The sequence below is a fragment of the Oncorhynchus gorbuscha genome, linkage group LG16 (assembly GCF_021184085.1).
Source record: "Oncorhynchus gorbuscha isolate QuinsamMale2020 ecotype Even-year linkage group LG16, OgorEven_v1.0, whole genome shotgun sequence".
In the NCBI taxonomy this organism is placed as follows: domain Eukaryota; kingdom Metazoa; phylum Chordata; class Actinopteri; order Salmoniformes; family Salmonidae; genus Oncorhynchus; species Oncorhynchus gorbuscha.
In genome coordinates this window covers 28,391,399-28,410,660 of record NC_060188.1, presented here as the reverse complement: position 1 = coordinate 28,410,660, position 19,262 = coordinate 28,391,399, and the positions used below count along the sequence as shown (strand labels likewise).

The following is a 19,262-nucleotide window of genomic DNA, read 5'->3' as shown; positions in this document are numbered from 1 at the left end:
GGAGAGAGAGAGAGAGAGAGAGAGAGAGAGAGAGAGAGAGAGAGAGAGAGAGAGAGAGAGGTAGGTAGGTAGAGAGAGGGAGATCGAGAGAGCAGAGAGAGAGGGGACAAGTTGGAAGAGTGACATAGCGTCTAATTATCACTTTTCCCAATCCTAGACCCTGGATTAACCTTGTGACAGAGTGGATACGGAAAAATAGTGTGAGACTGAGAGCCAGTTGTTTCCCTCAAGACACTATATTTATGCTCAGCCACTCCGCGGACGCTTGCCAGTGTGTTTCTAGGGTACAGCAGCACCGTGCTCCAAACTTTGGCTCATCAAGGATGGTTCTTTGCAGATTAAACGATGCCCGTGAGTCTTCAACAAAATACTTACTTTGCATGGACATCATCACCGTCCAGTCTCAAAACTGGCCTTTGGAGAGAACTTTCTGGAAGAGAGGAAAACATAGAAAGAGAGAACATTAGGCCATGAATCATGGTCCTGTGTGGCTCAGTTGGCCCTTGCAGCGCCGGCGTTGTGGGTTGGTATTTTGGTATTCATTAGGATCCCCATTAGCCGCTGCAAAAGCATCAGCTACTCTTCCTGGGGGACCGGTACGAATAAATATGAAAATGTATGAAGTCACTACTGTAAGCCGCTCTGGATAAGAGCTAAACGACATGCATGGGAAACCGACCACCAGAGAGATAATAAATCTGAAGGGGAAAAAAACAAAAACAAATGCATCCAGAGCAACTATACATTACAATGTCCTTATTCCTGCTGGAGAACTCAAGGTATAACAATGGAGCATCTACTGTATTAACTCATTGTATACCTAACTAGAATATGATCCGCTTGGTAACAACCGAAAAGTTCTAAAAACACCTTTGGCTGTTTATTTGTTGGCCCAATGCTTTTACATGAAAGCGAGACACAACTAAACTATGACACTCCAAATGATGTCAAATGTCACAGTAATGTCGATATAATATTAAGTGTCCCCAGAAAATACGTTTGTGCGTCCCCATTAAATCGAACTGGGTTTGTGCAGCACGACAGTAAGGACTGAGAGTGGCGTAAATGGGACAGGACTCCCTATCCCGTCCCTACGGTACAGCCCGACCCAACTACTGCAGGGGAGAGACGAGACGGTGACATTTAAGAAGTGGTGAGCGTCTCTCCCTGAAAAGGTTTCCACTTTCCGTTTGCCAAACAATGCTTAATTCATGACTATAATTAGGCCAATGGTGGAGATGAGTGACAGAGGGAGGAGGGTGGCGGTGGTATTGCAGAGAAATAATCCAAATGCATTATGGGAAAGAGCTTTGTCCCCTGCTGTTTGTGACAAATACTCCCCGGGAGACAACAGAGAGGTTTTCTGCGTGTTTGTTGCTGACGTAAATAGCTGCAAAGTACTTGCTGGAAGGAGCTAAATCAATTATTGACCCTAATTTTGGGAGGGAAATCTTTTTTTGTTGCTCTCCTCTGGGCTAATCCATGTCTGAATTGGCCATTCTGCCAAATAGCTCAGATCTATTTGCTAACCACTTACTGAACAGCACATAAAACAAAGTGATAAAGTCCTTCTGTAGCTCAGTTGGTAGAGCATGGCGCTTGTAACGCCAGGGTAGTGGGTTCGATCCCCGGGACCACCCATACATAGAATGTATGCACACATGACTGTAAGTCGCTTTGGATAAAAGCGTCTGCTAAATGGCATATATTATTATTATTATAAATACATGATGAGTGATCTAGGCTACTTGGAATGTGTGGTTGTGTGGAGCGCAATATGAGTGAGTGTGTGTGTGTGTGTGTGTGTGTGTGTGTGTGTGTGTGTGTGTGTGTGTGTGTGTGTGTCCACTGTCCATGTATCTGATGCTGATCTTGTTCAAAGCGAGATATCTAAAACTCAATATGCTAGCCTATATATAAACCACATTTTGTCCATACCGAATGAGAACTAGCTAAGAAATGATGACAAATTAGACTCTTTAACTGAGCTTAAACTGACTGGAAGGCGGACGGAGAACAAAACAAATGAGCAAAGCGTAACTGCTTTTCTCCAGGCATGGAAAACGGCTCATACATTTCATCATCACCCCCTTCACAGCGTAATGAAGTGCTCCGCGTGACTGACAGGTAGATGAAAGACCTCCAGTTTCCACACCAACCACACAATCTCCCATAGAGCCAATGCTACTGAGTGAGGGCCTCGATCCGCAAACCCCACTTACGAGACAATGAAGCCTGTCTGTCTGACACAAAATAGCAGGGTGACATAAAAACAGAAGCATAACTCATAAAAAAGCAGATTTGGACTTCTGGACTGTCATAACGGGCTTTCAGAGAGCCATTCGCTCAAGTTTACCGTTCAATGTTTACCTCAGCAGCACCTTGAGAGGAAAAACCTGAATGTGAGGACTCGATATGAAACATTTAGAAACCTCCACCGTCTAAGACAAACTGACAATTCTCTTCAGCACAAGGGTGTTTCTGGCAGAAGCCGTTTTTCCTGTCATTCTTAAGTTTGTTTCTGTAATCTCCACAGACACGCCTTTTTCTCGCAACCTCTTTTTTCCCCATCTCTCATTCTATCCATCCCTCCTGTTCTCTCTCCATGGACACCTAATCTCTTTGCTCATTTTTTGCCACACCATTAAACTCTCTATGTTGTATTTTCTCAATCGTTCCTTCAACCCTCTATACAAAAAAATTGCTTTTCCACCAAATGCTTTTTCCTCTTTCCAAACCACTGTTCTTCTCTAAAGTCTCTCTCTGTCTCTCTGCCCCCTCCCCCTCTCGCTCCGTTTATTCTGGAAAAGATAAAAACCAACTCCACCACTCTCTCACTGTCGCTTGGGGACACACAAGGCTTCTGGGAAATTGCTTTTTTAATTGTTGTTGTTATGATGCCACACAGCCTGTTTTCCTCAAGTCATTAATCAAACTGGCCACGGAGGGTCTCATATCGACACACACACACACACACACACACACACACACACACACACACACACACACACACACACACACACACACACACACACACACACACACACACACACACACACACACACACACACACACACACACACACACACACACAGCTAACGGTGGCCAGGGATGGTATTTCGTTTGTTAAAAAGCACTTAAAAACGTGGCGGAACTCAAAATGTATTTTTACAGAACTGCCTTGACATAATGAAATAATACACAGTTAGCATATTACTCTTAGATATTACTCTTCTTCATTAACGAATACGGTCTGTTTGTTCATTCAGTTTATCTGAAGGCTTCGGTTGGTTCAAACCTTGTCTGTTGCCCCTGCTCTGTGATTTAGAAAGAGAAGGAGATTTTTCTATTTCCTTTTACAGTAGAATACAACTGTGATACTACTTAAAGTAGGCTATACACACCACGTACTGCTGGGTTTAATCTCGGTCAGTTGTTTTGAAGAGTATTAAGTGTGTGTGTGTGTATAGACGTGTATCCCCATAGGTCAAGGCCAGAAATAACCTGGACAGGAAAGAGCAGAAGAGGGGAAATTCCTGTTTTCTGTCCATTGTCCCAGTGAAGGTCATGGTTTATATTCACCTAGTCTCTTTTTCTCCTTCCTTTTCTCTCCATCCCATTCTTTCTTTCACCTTTACAAGTCCCCCGCTTGCTGTATCAATAACTATTGGCTTCGCTCCCTGTATGTTTCTACTTCTCTCTTGTATTCATCTCTTGTATACACTTCTCTCTTTTCACTCACACACACAGTACATCAAGGCTGCTGTTGCCAGGGATCTGAGGCGCAGGGCGGATGTTTTTGGACGACGCACAGCTGAACAACGCTACACCAGCAGATCTACCCTCTTCTATTTGACCTTAAGGGTCTGTGCAAGTTTGGCAGTGTGCGTTTATAGGTTGCAGGTCAACAGAGTGCGTGTGATTGGTCCTGGGTACGTATACTTCACTGTGGATGTGTGTGTGCGACTGACAGTGTGTGTGTGTGTGTGTGTGTGTGTGTGTGTGTGTGTGTGTGTGTGTGTGTGTGTGTGTGTGTGTGTGTGTGTGTGTGTGTGTGTGTGTGTGTGTGTGTGTGTGTGTGTGTGTGTGTGTGTGTGTGTGTGTGTAGTAGACAAGGTCAACGGTCATCCCGTCTCTCCATGGCTGACTCATCTCCGGGATCTGATAATGAGATGACAGTCTCTCTCGCTCTCTCTCGTTCTCTCTCTCTCTAACCGCTATACACACCGGGCCATGCAGATGAAAGCAGCGGCCGTTTATTTGGCATCACAGTCGGCTGCAGATACGCCGTGTTTGCCAAACTCCTGGCGCGGATCTGATGACACTGTCACTCCCCCCCGGTCAGCCTCCAATTACAAACCCAGCCAGTGTTCCCAACTTTCCTTCCCCACATGCTGTGCTACTGATCTCAGAGCAGTGAAAAGCTTCTGCTGTTGCTGTTGTTAATTCTATTTCTATTGTTGTTGATCCCCAGGGCCAACCCTACCATTTTGTGGGCCCTAAGTGAAAATGTGTCGTCGTCCCCCCCCCCCCACCCACCTAGCAGGAAAACAATTTAGTGGCCCCACTCTTGAAGGTGCAGAGAAGGAAAAAAAAGGTGAGTTCATTTCCTGCAATTCTACACATTGTGCTATGACTTAAGCTATGTTATGATATCTGAGAGCGAGTGACTAACTAAATCAATGGGGGCCCCCTGGAGGTCAGGGCCCCTGGGCATGTACATCTAAAAAATCTTCGCTGACATGGGCTATTTGAGTGACTGACAAGTACAAGAGAAAAACTGCTGATGCACACCCAAATTTATAAACTGCACCTTGTGTATTCTACTATTCAAACTCTCAAAAGTAAGTTGAGACCACGACTGAATCCCGCCCCCATCAAAAAAAAAGTCTGGGACACTAAGCGGTAGCTTATGCTGCTTATGCCTAGGGCTGGCCCTGTTGTTCCCTCCCAATGCTCTCCCACTGTTCCTAGACCTGTGAAAAGTTGCTGCTGCTGTTATTCTAAACTCACTGACACTCTCCCACTGTTCTCAGACCTTTGAAAAGGTGCTAGTGCTGTTGTTGTCTCCTCCCTGTTGCTCTGTTCCTAGACCTGTGAGGAGCTGACTGCATGTTAAGAAGTGGTCCCTTGTTTGGTGACTGACAGTGCTGCTGTAATGTAGAGGTAGTAAGTTAGAGTAACATGCTGTACCTTGATGTCAGGCTGACCTAAGTATTCCAGTGGAGACACAACCACCACACTGAGCTCCAGAGAAACCATCACACTGAGCTCCAGAGAAACCATCACACTGATCTGTAAATGAGTTTGGAGCATGGATGCTGTGCAGAGTTCTGCTTTTGTCCTCTGTACCTAAATCATTCAGGTGTTTACAACACCCTTCTGTCACCATCACCCTGACAGCAGCTCAAATGTCACTTAAAGGGATAGTTCAGGTCAGATCTATATTTGGGTCGAATTACCCTTACCTGAGTTGTCTGAAGGTCACGGTGACAGAATCCACGATTTACTTCTGCACGGCGACGAGTTAGCGTATAAGCATCGTCAAAATTCATGAATGTAAACAGTCAAAACAATGTTAGCAATGCTGCACTACAAGCCCAAACTTCCTCAAAAACACTTCAATCTGCGAGTGCCCAGTGGAATATAATGCAACTTTATTGTCCATTTTACAGCAAAAAGATGCGGCTGTGAGACTACATGACGAAAAAGTTCCAGTTTAGAGTGACAATTCCAGCGATTATTTCAGCATTATGGGTGGTAAAAAATATACTGAACATGTCAAATTAACATGTAAAATGTTGGTCCCATGTTCAACAGCTGTCCGGATCTTGCAGGTGAAGGATCCGGATGTGGAGGTCCTGGGCTGGCGTGGTTATACGTGGTGTGTGGTTGTGAGGCCGGTCGGGCCGACTGTCAAATTCTCTAAAACGCAGTTGGAGGTGGCTTATGGTAGAGAAATGAACATTAAATTCTCTGGCAACAGCTCTGGTGGACATTCCTGCAGTCAGCATGCCAATTGCACACTCCCTTAAAAATGTTGACATCTGTGGCATTGGCTTTTGTGACAATACTGCACGTTTTTGAGTGGCCAGCACAAGGTATTGATCATGCTGCTTAATCTGTCCGAACTCAGAATCAAATATTCTTCTCAAAAATAATGTGGTAGAACGTTTATTTTGATTGGCAATTTTCTGTGTTTATCAATCAAAGAGCCATCAGGTAGCCTGATTTCAGTACCCATGTAAACAGGATTATTAGGAAAATCGTTCTTCTTGCAGAGCATGTAAACATTTTAATTGGACTATTATATTAATCTATTCACAATGATACCAGTATTGTGTGCATGTAACCGTACTCAGAGAAGTTATTGTGTATAAGGGATAAACGTATACAAGAAGCCTTTGATATGTAAAGCCTTTACAAGCAATATCTTCTCCCTCACATTCTTTCCCCAATATATACAGAGGCAACTGTATGTTTTCCTTTTCTGACTTTACAGAATATTACCCACCTCTTTCTTTGTTCCAACCACCATTTCTCAGTTCCCCCTCTCTCCCCATCCAACCCCATTACTCAGTTCCCCCTCTCTCCCCATCCAACCCCATTTCTCAGTTCCCCCTCTCTCCCCATCTAACCCCATTACTCAGTTCCCCCTCTCTCCCCATCCAACCCCATTTCTCAGTTCCCCCTCTCTCCCCATCTAACCCCATTACTCAGTTCCCCCTCTCTCCCCATCCAACCCCATTTCTCAGATCCCCCTCTCTCCCCATCCAACCCCATTACTCAGTTCCCCCTCTCTCCCCATCCAACCCCATTACTCAGTTCCCCCTCTCTCCCCATCTAACCCCATTACTCAGTTCCCCCTCTCTCCCCATCCAACCCCATTACTCAGTTCCCCCTCTCTCCCCATCCAACCCCATTTCTCAGTTCCCCCTCTCTCCCCATCTAACCCCATTACTCAGTTCCCCCCCCATCTAACCCCATTACTCAGTTCCCCCTCTCTCCCCATCTAACCCCATTACTCAGTTCCCCCTCTCTCCCCATCCAACCCCATTTCTCAGTTCCCCCTCTCTCCCCATCTAACCCCATTACTCTCCCCATCCAACCCCATTACTCAGTTCCCCCTCTCTCCCCATCCAACCCCATTTCTCAGTTCCAACCCCCCCTCTCTCCCCATCTTACCCCATTACTCAGTTCCCCCTCTCTCCCCATCCAACCCCATTTCTCTCTGAGAATAGTATCTGCTGAGTCAAACTGCAAAACCTCTGCAGTATTTACTGTATCTCCCTCTCTCACAATTCTTTAATGCCGTCTGCTCCCCTTCCCCGCGTACCTCTATAGACTCTATAGCCAAGCAGCAGTCCCTTATCTTCCTATAAGGTATTTGCTGAGTCAGAGGGTATAGTATGTACGGGAGCTCAGGGATCTGAAGAGTCTTTAGTAAATCTGAGGTTACATACTGTGCTCAGCAGGAAGTGCCCTTTAGGTCCTATGGGAAATGATAGTTCACTGAGCCATGACAGGTGCAGTTGCACAGGATGTAGGCCTAGACAGGTAGGGTAGCGGGAAACTATACACATGTGGGTCAAACTTCTGTTGAGTGGGGTGTCTCACTCTAAACATTCAGGCTTCTGCTTATTAAAAATCCTAAATGACTTGGAATGATCATTGAGAGATATTCCTAGAGATCTACCCTACCTACTCAAGTGCACACAACATGTCCGGCTGAATCACACCATCCTCTGGAAGTGGCTACACTCCAGCAGTTAAACTCCACAGGGTAGCTGGTCTAATATGAATACTCATCAATCAATACAGACTGATCACTGTAGGATGGCGGGTGATCATAAACGGAAATGATGTCACTAAAATGTACTTCTGGAGATCGACGAGGTGATGAAACATGGTGCACTCACAGAATAGGATAGGAGGATATTGGGAATTAGTAGATGTCAACGTCGCACCATCACTCATGGTTCCCCATGTGAACGAGAGCAACATGGACTAGCATTCAAACTCAGAGGTAACAGCAGGGTTTCGGCTAATTTGTGCCGTAGCTCAGCCCTACGCAGTGTCTTTTTAAAGCGCAGCCAAGGGCCAGATGTCATAAGAAAGTCTCCAAATGAGTCGCAGAGGATGACAAATGATTTGAGCATGACAAAAAAACTATCCTCGCTAGTGGTGAACTTTCTATTGATTTCAATGGAATGATGTGACAGACCAGATAGAAAGGAATCGTGGTCTATTATATTAGACCAACTAACCAAGACGTTATTGCCAGTTACTTTTTGCTCTCACTTTAAAAATAAAAAAAAGTTAGTTCAAAAGAACTGCCCTTCACACAAGCACGATAAAAGTGATTCGTTTGGTTGTTCAAAGGAGCTTTCGGAATACATTTCTGTAATAATGAGTTGGCATAAGAACTTAATGTGCTACAAACTACAAAGCTAGAGGATAAATGAAGCAAATGATTTCTTCCCAGTAATTACCAGAGACTTTGTTCCAGTAAGAGTAGTAGCGTTGCCTCACACGGCTGGGCTAATTATCTCATCTCTGCCACGTAAGTGGGCAGAGCTCGCAAGGAACCCGAGCACAAGGGAGAGGAGGATACAGGTCGAATCGGAGATCTGAAAACTGCATTTTCGGGATCACAAAAGGGACATGCCTAACCTCACATGCCCCCAATGAGGAACAACTTATTTTCTCTCCCTCTCTCCTAATCTTAAATTGCACTGGCAAGCGCTGTGCCGACGGCAGAGATTCTACTAAAAAGACACCATCGGGCCAAACGTTAAGGCCAGGTAACAAATGGATCCTGTCACAACGGTGTCATGAATTCATTAGTTGGCCATTCTTCCGACTGCACCCAGTTCCAGTTCCCAGCCAGACTCAGCCACTAGACTGAGGTGACATCCATAGGAGACCTCTCTACTTTTCAATGAAGTCTGAAAAACAATTTCCCAACTTTTTGTCAAGAATCGTAATATTCCCCTAATGGGCTACTTAAAGTAGGCAAAACAAACAACAACAACTGCAGCTTTCTGTTCTAAAGACGTCAAAAAGTCCTGAAGCTGGTGGCTCAATTCAAAGACACCAGACAGGCAGACAGTGTGGCTTTAAGCAGTCGCATCGCTTCCCGCAACTTCAAACAGCCACCAAAGATTTGAGGAAAACAGCGACAGGGTGATGATCGAAAGTGAAAAATCCTATTATCACCCCCTTCTGAAAACCGTCATTTCATGACGGCTGGCGTCAATTCAACAGCGGTTTTAGAATCTAAATTTAGATGATAAAAAATCCTCGGGAATCGGGATGCGTTTCTTTTGTGTGTGATGGTTGCGCCTTTGATGTCCCCTGGAAGCCTTGTTCGCTAATGAGGTGTGGGGAGGGGATGCTGAAAGAAAAGACCTCCTCTTATCTCCTGCGTGTATCCCAGCACAGCAGTTTCAGTTCAACAGGACAACCAAGTCTGCCATACACGCACACGCACACGCACACACACACACACACACACACACACACACACACACACACACACACACACACACACACACACACACACACACACACACACACACACACACACACACACACACACACACACACACACACACACACACACACACACGTCTCTGTGGGGAATTGAAAGCCTTTTCATCTTCAGTCTTCAGTAATCTGCTGCTATTAGCAGTGCTGAGCGGGGGGAAGGAGTCGCATAGCGGCCCTGGGATGACGGATATGTGCCAGCATGGCGGTGACTGGTGATCTTGAGAGGCGGCGAAAAGAACAATCCCTCTCATCTTGACAAGTTCTGCACATGGAAAACGGAGAGGGAATTAATCCCTAGGAAACTCGCTAATTAACGAATGTTATTTGAGCCTAACGAGACTCCGGTCATCATTGTCTTATCGCCTCCCTCGCTCGTTATGAGTCTGCAAGCTAAGCTATTCATAGTTTCGAGAAATAGTCTACATGGGGGTGCTGAGAATCAGAGTACGGAAGAGCGGATACTGAACGATATAGCCTGTGTTTGGTTTGGTAAACTGCCGTTGGACATGCAGTTCTGGAAAGGAAATGAGGTACACTCAACAGTAACAAATGAAAGAGGGATAAACCTGCGCAACAGTGTGAAACATAAAATGCAAATTAAAGGGCATGAAAACTCTTTCTGGAAGATATTCAGCCAAGCATGCTTTTGAAAACACAAGCCTCAGACTGTGCCGTCTGTTCAGCCAAGGCCAAAGCTATGGTCCACTGAAACACGTTTATTGCGAAAAACGGAACCTCGAAAGTCAGATACAGGAATAAAATAAACACACTCGTCAATAACTTCATCCGAGTAGAATTCTGAGTGGGAGAATGTTGTTGGAGAGGAAATGGATTATTCTGAATGTTTCATGTTCAGTGGTGATTTTAGCATGTAAATCTTGGTGGTACCCCCCCCCCCCCAAAGAATTGGGATACATGCCAGCAAAGCTACTACACAACACTAAACAATACATGAATTGCACTATAACGGTGACAAACGGTACCCACAAACTGTTAGGGCCTACATAAAGCTGTCCCAACAGCAGTCCTAACACCTTACCACTGCTACACCTGGCTATCAGCTGAGCCTTGTATGGCAGTGAAACAGTTCATTTCGAGCTCTCCCCGTAGATTTGGCGGTGACGTAGTGCCCCCATGTGTGAAAGAACACTGAGCCAATCACAGTGCAATTAGAGAACATTAGCAACCCCTACGCTCCATATGTAATGCGGTCTGTGTGTAGTTGGTTAGGAGTCAGGCGCAGGACAGCAGGTATGAGTAAATAAACATACTTTACACAACATAAATCAAATGCAATACAAAAGAGAGCCCACATAAACAGACCTCACTACATACAAAACAATCACTCACAAAAAAACATGGGGGAACCGGGGGCTAAATAATGAACAAGTAATTGGGGGATTGAAACCAGGTGTGAAAAGCAAGACAAAACAAATGGAAAATGAAAAGTGGATCGGCGATAGCTAGAAGGCCGGTGACGTCGACCGCCGAACACTGCCCGAACAAGGAGAGGGACCGACTTTGGCGGAAGTCGTGACACCGTATTTTCCACTGGCTGCCCCACCACCACAGAAAGCACTGAGCTAGGCTGAAACACCTACATTTTGAAGCTGCCTTACTCAAGAGACCATGTTTGTATGCAGCTTTATTCATTCAAATATTATTTATTTTTACATTGTTCTCAAACTGATATGTGACACATATATATTTTTTATGATATATATTTTTTCATTTCATTTGAGTACCGGAGTAAATGACAAGATTACTCGAACAGTCCAAAATGCCCATTGCTACATCAGACATCATTACGAATGCAAATACATTCATTTCAGAGTTTTAAAAAATTCTAATAACCTTCACAGTGAGCAGTCAAAATGTTTTTGTTTGTTGTAGGTGGTCTTTATTACAGGCCGAATGGCATCCTATTGAATCCATAAGACCCAGAAAGTGCTGCCTGTAGGTAAATCAATGGGAACGCAAGGCAGGGATCGATAGTGCTTCTGCTTTCTCTCTGGTGGATGGAGGCTGTCAGCCCACAGAACATCAGGACATCTGACGACAGGAATGGGGATCCCGGGGAATGATGAGAGAACGATGAAACGTAAACACGGGAGAGATCGAACCCCCTGCTAATATCCATGATGGATTCTGTGAGTGTCACGCTGGGGCGCTGTGGTGTCTGTTTGTGTGCGCAAGAGTAAGTGTGTGTGTTACTGTGAATGTGTGTGTGTGTGTGAGTGATTGCGTATGTGTACAGTACACTGTGGTATGTCAACGTGCATGTAATTGACGCCCTGAGGGGGAGCAACACTTCCTGCAATTTAAAGTAAACAAGGGAGGTTGAAGGTCGCGGAGTCTCGCTGTCATTTCTACTGGATCAGATCAGGCTGGGGATGACATTTACAGCACCATCCATATCCAATCCAATGTCTGGCTGTCTGTTCATTCGGGAAAAACACTTTAAAATGGTTGAGGCACTATCGTGGTTTTTGACCAAGACGTGATTCATTTGATCTACTTGCTTCTGACAAACCTGGATTTTTTCTGTCCCGACTGCATAGTGACCATGCGGAGGTATCAGAGCCTCGTGAAATATGAAATTGCTGCATAAACACGGAGAGAGAGAGAGAGTGAGGAGAGTCACGTATTATTGAATTGCACAGAGGAGTCTATATCAGGAACATGTCGACAGCTGGTCACGAATCAACACCGTAAATAAAGGTGTCAGTCTACATAGTGGGAATAAAATTTACACATGGCCACACATTCATTCTCACGTGTGCTCCCACATACGGACACTGATAGAATCGCACCCAATCACAGGCTGACTAAAGCCAAATGATTTAGCTGACATATCCAGTCAAAGATCCACGAAGATGGGAAATATTCTACTAAAATCCTGCTCCTCTGCACTGCAGCAGCGTGCTGAAATGAAAACAGTGAGAGTGAGGAAGACCATGATGAAGCCCAATCAGACTATTAAGTGTAACACCAGTCTAGGTCCTTTGAAGCGGTTATTGTGTCTAAGTCTGTAAATGTTGACAAAGGGCTCTCTTATCCGATTCATTTTGGTTGTTGTTGTCGACATTGGAATGGATCCTCTGGACCTGGTTTCTGGATGTGATTTGCCAGTTCAATAGCTCATATCAAGTGCTCTTGGGAAGGTTGAGGGATGAAGGTTTCTCTATTGAGTCTGAACGAGAGCCAATAGAAATAAACCCTTACAGTGATTAAGCTCTCCCTTTCAAAAGCGTCTCATTCAGCGGACCGTAAGCTGCACTATATGATTTGACAGAGAGCCTTAAACTCTCAAATCAAATAAAAAAAACATTGAAAAAAACAAACATCTAGTTTAACTGCAAACACAACACATCTGCAGTCTGACTACAACCCTCATCCTACCATTCCACCACAGGTCTCTTCCCTTCTACCAAATGGGCAGTCATCTCAAAGACACACCAAACCATAACATACAGTACATAATGATCACATGTACTCCGTCTTGGACTGTAGCTTATTCTGTAATAGTCTCCTGAACAAAACACATATGTCATCTAATTTATACCATACTATTCACATTGTCCTCTCATGCCTTCCTTCCCCAATGGGCTGACATTGCAGCTGTGGTATGGTGTGTTGTTGTGTTAAAAGTAGAGAGGAAGGAATTTCCCTCTGTTCTTAACCTCCCCCTCCCACCCATCCCCTCTGCTCTGTCCCCTCTGTAGGATTTTAACTAAGCACAGAGTGAGTGGAAGAAGATGCTAACCTAACCACCATCATAAGTTCCAGTCTCTCTCTCTCTCTCTCTCTCTCTCTTTTTCTTTCTTTCTCTTTCTCTCTCTCTCACTCTCCCCCTCTCTCTCGCTCTGTCGGCGCTATGAGCATTATAGGATATCTCACACCGATATGGACAGAGTGAGTCCATTAGCCACTAGCAGCAAGTTTGCTGACATAGTATAATTGCAAGCAATGAGTGGGCCTTGTCTGCAGCTCCCACGCTAGTCTATAGTCTGTGTGTGTGTGTGTGTGTGTGTGTGTGTGTGTGTGTGTGTGTGTGTGTGTGTGTGTGTGTGTGTGTGTGTGTGTGTGTGTGTGTGTGTGTGTGTGTGTGTGTGTGTGTGTGTGTGTGTGTGTGTGTGTGTGTGTGTGTGTGTGCGCGCGTGCATGTCTGCATCTTTGTGTGTAATCAGTCAATGCACTTGAGGATATGGCCGTGTGCGTTTACAAGCCAGTGAATGAGAAGGAGGGAGGAGCATGGTTTAAAGGCCCAGAAGGTTGGGCCCAAAGCTGACGGAGGGGAACGATCAAAGCATCAGGTCTTCAGAGAGAAGAACGCGGAGGGCTTGAGCTATCTTCACTCATCAGATCCCTTATCCGTTTTGGCATGCCTTCCTGTGCTACGAGTAAATGGGAAGAGATTCCCGAGCCAACGGAGAATGACTTTAAACAGTATGAGTGGGAGGGTTGTGTGTGGCTAGCTCGCTGTAGGTTGATTAAAGCTGAGGAAAGGAAAATGAAAAGCAGGGAGGGATGGACACAGACTAGAATTCAGGCCATTGTGGTACAGTGGAGCCAATGCTAGATAGATAGTGTGGATGGCACCACTAGGGCCGACCCTCACAGGTCAAGGTCAGTAGAGCAAAAGCCTGGATATGGCAGAAAGTGTCTATAGGGGTTCAAAGGTCACTGGTAGGAGAAACAGCAGACTCAGCAGTACGAGAAGGGAAAAAAAGGCAAATGGATGAGGTTCGGGGTGAGAAAGCCAGGCTTTACAGTAAATAAAATAATCAAAATGATCTATTGCATTTCCTCACTACAGTGCAGTGCCTGGAGGATTGTGGGGGGACAGGGTGGGGGACAGGTTATGCCCTGGCCATTCCAGGGTGGGGTCAGGTTACGCCCTGGCCATGGCAGGTTGGGGGACAGGTTGTGCCCTGGCCATAACCACTTATAGCAGCTCTATTTACTAGTTATATCAGTAAACTGGTGCAAATTTGCCCGACATGTTTTATACCAGGTTTTCCCCACATCCTTCTCTCCACACAGGGTTTGAATACCTTTTATGGATAACTAGGATGCGAGAGTCCAGTACGCAACCAGAAATATGGCTTACAAATATAATTTTGTTGGCAAAATTGCACGGACCCCTGCTAGCATGCTCCAAATAACATGCCAAAATCAACTCAGTCGTTTTAAAGTAGAAAGGGGAAAAGAACATTGTGAACATTGTGAGGAATGCGGTGTGGTGTGAGTTTCACAACGACCCTCCAAATAGGACTTTCAAGTTCCATCCCCAGCTTTGCTTCGCTACTTCCCCCTGGTACCAACCACAGCTAGCCGCTTCTTTGATTGTGCGATATGGGGAGACGAGCGTTTTACCCAGCAGATAACATCCTTATTGCGGCAGAACCTTTTATCCACGCTCCACACTCGGATAAGACATCTATCCAGTCCTCCTTCATACAAGCAAAAAAAGCTTCAGGGACCGAGATGAGGACGGCCAAATGTTTGTTTTCTCCAGGTTTCCCTTGATGTGTTGTTTTTAGTTCCCCCATTCCCTGCATTTTACCCTCAGCCCCCTACCACAGCCCTGAGGAACAGATAAACGGATAAGACAAACCAATCCCTGCCAGGCTCGGGTAAGAGGGGGACGGACTCTGAAATTAGTACAGGAGGAGAGAGAGAGAGAAATGAAGAGAAGGATTGAGAAGTCCAAAGAAGAGAAGAAAAACAGAGTTCTGGCTCTTGGTGGGCGGGGCGAAATTGTGGCGATTACACACTAGGCGTTAAAATAAATCAGCCGAGCGCCTAAACGGCTCGCTTTGGAATTGTGCCCACGGGATGGAAAGCAGAGCCCAACCACAGAGACCTCAGATAGAGAGAGCGAAAGATGGGGGGGGGGGGGGGGGGTGAGAGAGAGAAAGAGATGAGAGGAAGAAGGGGTGCATGAAATGGACAAAGAAGCAGAAAAAGATATACACAGAGAAGATGAAATAGAAAGAATGAACTAGAGGGGAAAAGAAAGAGAGAGGGAGGGAGGGGTGAAAGAGAGATGGAATGTGAAAATTGGAGATGAGAATAGAGAGGAAAGAGTGACAGTAAGAGAGTGAGAGTGACTGAGGAAGACAGAAATAGTATTGGTGAGAGGGAGGCAGAGGGCTAGAGCCTTCATTTACAGGCAACATTAATCCAATTTTCTATATCGGATGGATGTAGAATTTACTTTCCCTCTGTTTGAAGGGAGCAGAGGAAATCCCCCAAAATCCTTATTGAGCGTGTCTGGAAAATAATATAACATGCATAGGAGAAAACACTTGAAGATACTAGCTTGCCTTGCCAGAAGAAAATGGATCTCAAATATCATAGAGAGAAAGAGAGAGAGAGCGAGGGAGAGAGAGAGGCCTCCAAAAATGTGTGTCTTAGCTGCACAACAGAATTCAGGAAGCAACTTATTACTGCCAAAACTCACAGTTCTTTCTATAAAAGATGTAGGTGGGTTTTCTAAATGAACGAGCTTGGTTTGCTAACAGGGACTACTTAGCCTCTCATCCACTGGTGTGTGATGCCAGGAGGACATTATGCTGTCGCTGCACTGTGTGAAAACCCAGCCAGCTTCTCAGCTTTGCATACTGAAGCACTACATGATGTCGTAGCAACGCAGCCAATTCCAACTCTGCCACCGACAGACTGAGCAAAAGACAAGGCAACAGAGAGCGTAGGAAAGTGGAAAGCGGTTCAACGGAGGTGAGGACCGAGGGCAAGCGAGGTGAGATAGAGAGAGGAGAACTGGACAAATAAGAGGGATAGGGAGAAGACAATGAGTAGAAAAATAAATAGGAGAAGGAGGGATATGGCGCAATAGAGGAATGAAAAAGTAAAAAGAAAGAGTGTTGGGCAGGAAAGGAAAATGGGAGAGAAAAGCAAAGGAGATAAGGAACAGGGAATGAAGAGAGGAGAGGAGGAGATTGTGAAGAAGAGGTGAGAAAGTGAAGGAGGTGGGGGGAGACAGTGATGGTAATTGGAGAAGACAGGGCTTTCAATATTCCGAGCGAGGCGTCAATTGAAAGGAGTCGTCGATTGAAAAGGAGTCGACGGGCTCACTGGAGGGGCCTGGCTTGGTACACATCCTCTCACTGGAGGGGCCTGGCTTGGTACACATCCTCTCACTGGAGGGGCCTGGCTTGGTACACATCCTCTCACTGGAGGGGCCTGGCTTGGTACACATCCTCTCACTGGAGGGGCCTGGCTTGGTACACATCCTCTCACTGGAGGGGCCTGGCTTGGTACACATCCTCTCACTGGAGAGGTCTGGCTTGGTACACATCCTCTCACTGGAGGGGCCTGGCTTGGTACACATCCTCTCACTGGAGGGGCCTGGATTGGTACACATCCTCTCACTGGGGGGGCCTGGCTTGGTACACATCCTCTCACTGGAGGGGCCTGGCTTGGTACACATCCTCTCACTGGAGGGGCCTGGCTTGGTACACATCCTCTCACTGGAGGGGCCTGGCTTGGTACACATCCTCTCACTGGAGACACACGGGTTATAGACTACTGGGGCTTGCCTGAACACACACACACCATGCACATGCGGTCCTTCTGTAGCTCAGTTGGTAGAGCATGGCGCTTGTAATGCCAGGGTAGTGGGTTCAATCCTCGGGACCACCCTTACGTAGAATGTATGCACACATGACTGTAAGTCGCTTTGGATAAAAGCGTCTGCTAAATGGCATATATTATATATATTATTACTTATGCAAACACACATGTACACCTGTACACACGCATGCACACGCTACTTTTCTTTCACAGCGACAAAGCAACGATTCAAATGGTGCATATCTAACTGCAATGCTCCCCACTGACATTGCATGCTACATTTTAGCACTAAACATTATTGAAAATAATATATATATATTCTGAACAAAACATGTTTTCCTCCTTTGGCAACCACCTCATTTCTATTTCAACAAGTCTAAGTCCTCTCATCATCTCTACCTCCCGCTCTCTGTCCTGTCTAGATCTGTCACTTTCTCCTCCTGTCTTCCTCTCTCCTCTACTCACCTCTCCCTTCTGCCCTCCTTTCTTCTTAGATCATGTGGGAGCTGTCCTTGACCAGAGAGAAACTGGCTCTGTCAGATAGAGATAAAAGTGTGTGTGTGTGTATATATATATGTGTACGTGTGTGTGTGTGCGTGCGTGCATGTGTGCGTGTGAGAGAGAGAGAGCCTCAGGGGGTGGCATTGTGGCCTGCAATACGTCACTCTTTCCTTCAAAAATCCCTGATAAGCACACAAAACACAGCACCGAATTATCTGAGGTCATGTCTCTTAACCACTGTCGCCACTGCTTTGTTCTCATGCGCGCACACACACACACACACACACACACACACACACACACACACACACACACACACACACACACACACACACACACACACACACACACACACACACACACACACACACACACACACACACACACACACACACACACACTGACAAATACATACATATACATGTTTTTTTTAATCAAAATGCCTTCTGGAACATGTAAACTTTCATGTGCCTTAATAACAAACTTGTATTCTATCTGTAAATACAAATAAAATTGTTAAATTACAGGCCTAGTAGGTTTAGCCACAGAAAAAGACAGGAACCTTCCCGCTAGCCACGATTGGCTGAGATAATGGATAGGCTGGACATGCCGAGAGATGAGTTCAGATTAGTATGCCATGTAGCATGCTTCTGTCTATAACATGAGCTGCTCAGTATGTGCAGATAATCCTTTCTACCATGTCTTTTTTGAAAGATGTCATAAGGAACTGAAAAAGTGCTGTCCTGAATTTAACAGGCACTATCGACAAAGATCAGTGGGGAAAAGTTGTGATGGAATACTTTCTGAAGGACGATCGTGCCATGCTGACTCTCTCTGACTCTGAAAATGAATCAGACGATGAGGAAATCCCTGATTTAGGTAAAACACATTTTCGTTGAAGCAGTCGTTGTAGAGTCTTCTGGTGACAGTGATGGGGAAGAAGCGGCGATCAACAGCGTGGTTGTCATGGAAGAAGTTGACCGAGTTTTGAAATCAGTGGAACGCCCAGTGGAAGCAGAGAATAACAGCTAAAGAGATTGAGAAAATTCTGCCGTTTGATTGAAAATTTGCAAAGGGAGTCAAAAAGAGAACACAGAAGGCTGTTGTATAAAACACCTGTCTTCGGGTTACATCTTCAAACTAAGGGCAACCATGGCATCCATGACAGAGAGGGAGAAGCGTTCATCCAAGTCTAGTTAGGTACCATTTCAGATATTATACATGTTTAGTTTTGTCAGAAAGTAATTTACATTGCAAGTTAAAGCAGACTGTTAGCTAGCTAACGTTAGCTGGCTGGCTTGCTCACTAACGTTATGTCAAATGTGTACTGGAGGACCAGGTTTGGGCAACACTGGATTAGGATATAAACCAAGGACTAGATCAAACGTATTTTTGCTACTACTTTCACCTCTTTAAATGTTTGGTTGTTTACTACACTACCTTACTCACTCTGTTTAACACATGGCCTCAAATGTGAATACTTAGAGATTGGTGGGGCTAAGGCTTAAGAGGGTGTGAATCAAATCAAATCAAATCAAATTTTATTTGTCACATACACATGGTTAGCAGATGTTAATGCGAGTGTAGCGAAATGCTTGTGCTTCTAGTTC

General features: G+C 45.3%; 1 protein-coding gene across 2 annotated transcripts in view; it reads right to left on the bottom strand.

Annotated features, from left to right (window-relative positions):
• The window catches only part of LOC123999472 (junction plakoglobin-like), a 63,445-nt gene that overhangs the window by 26,082 nt on the left and 18,101 nt on the right, over positions 1-19,262 (bottom strand). For both annotated transcript variants that reach the window (XM_046305310.1, XM_046305311.1), the window contains exon 2: positions 376-430. In XM_046305310.1, coding sequence (XP_046161266.1) covers positions 376-391 — 16 coding nt within the window. In that variant the 5' untranslated portion in view covers positions 392-430. The remainder of the gene's footprint in view (positions 1-375; positions 431-19,262) is intronic.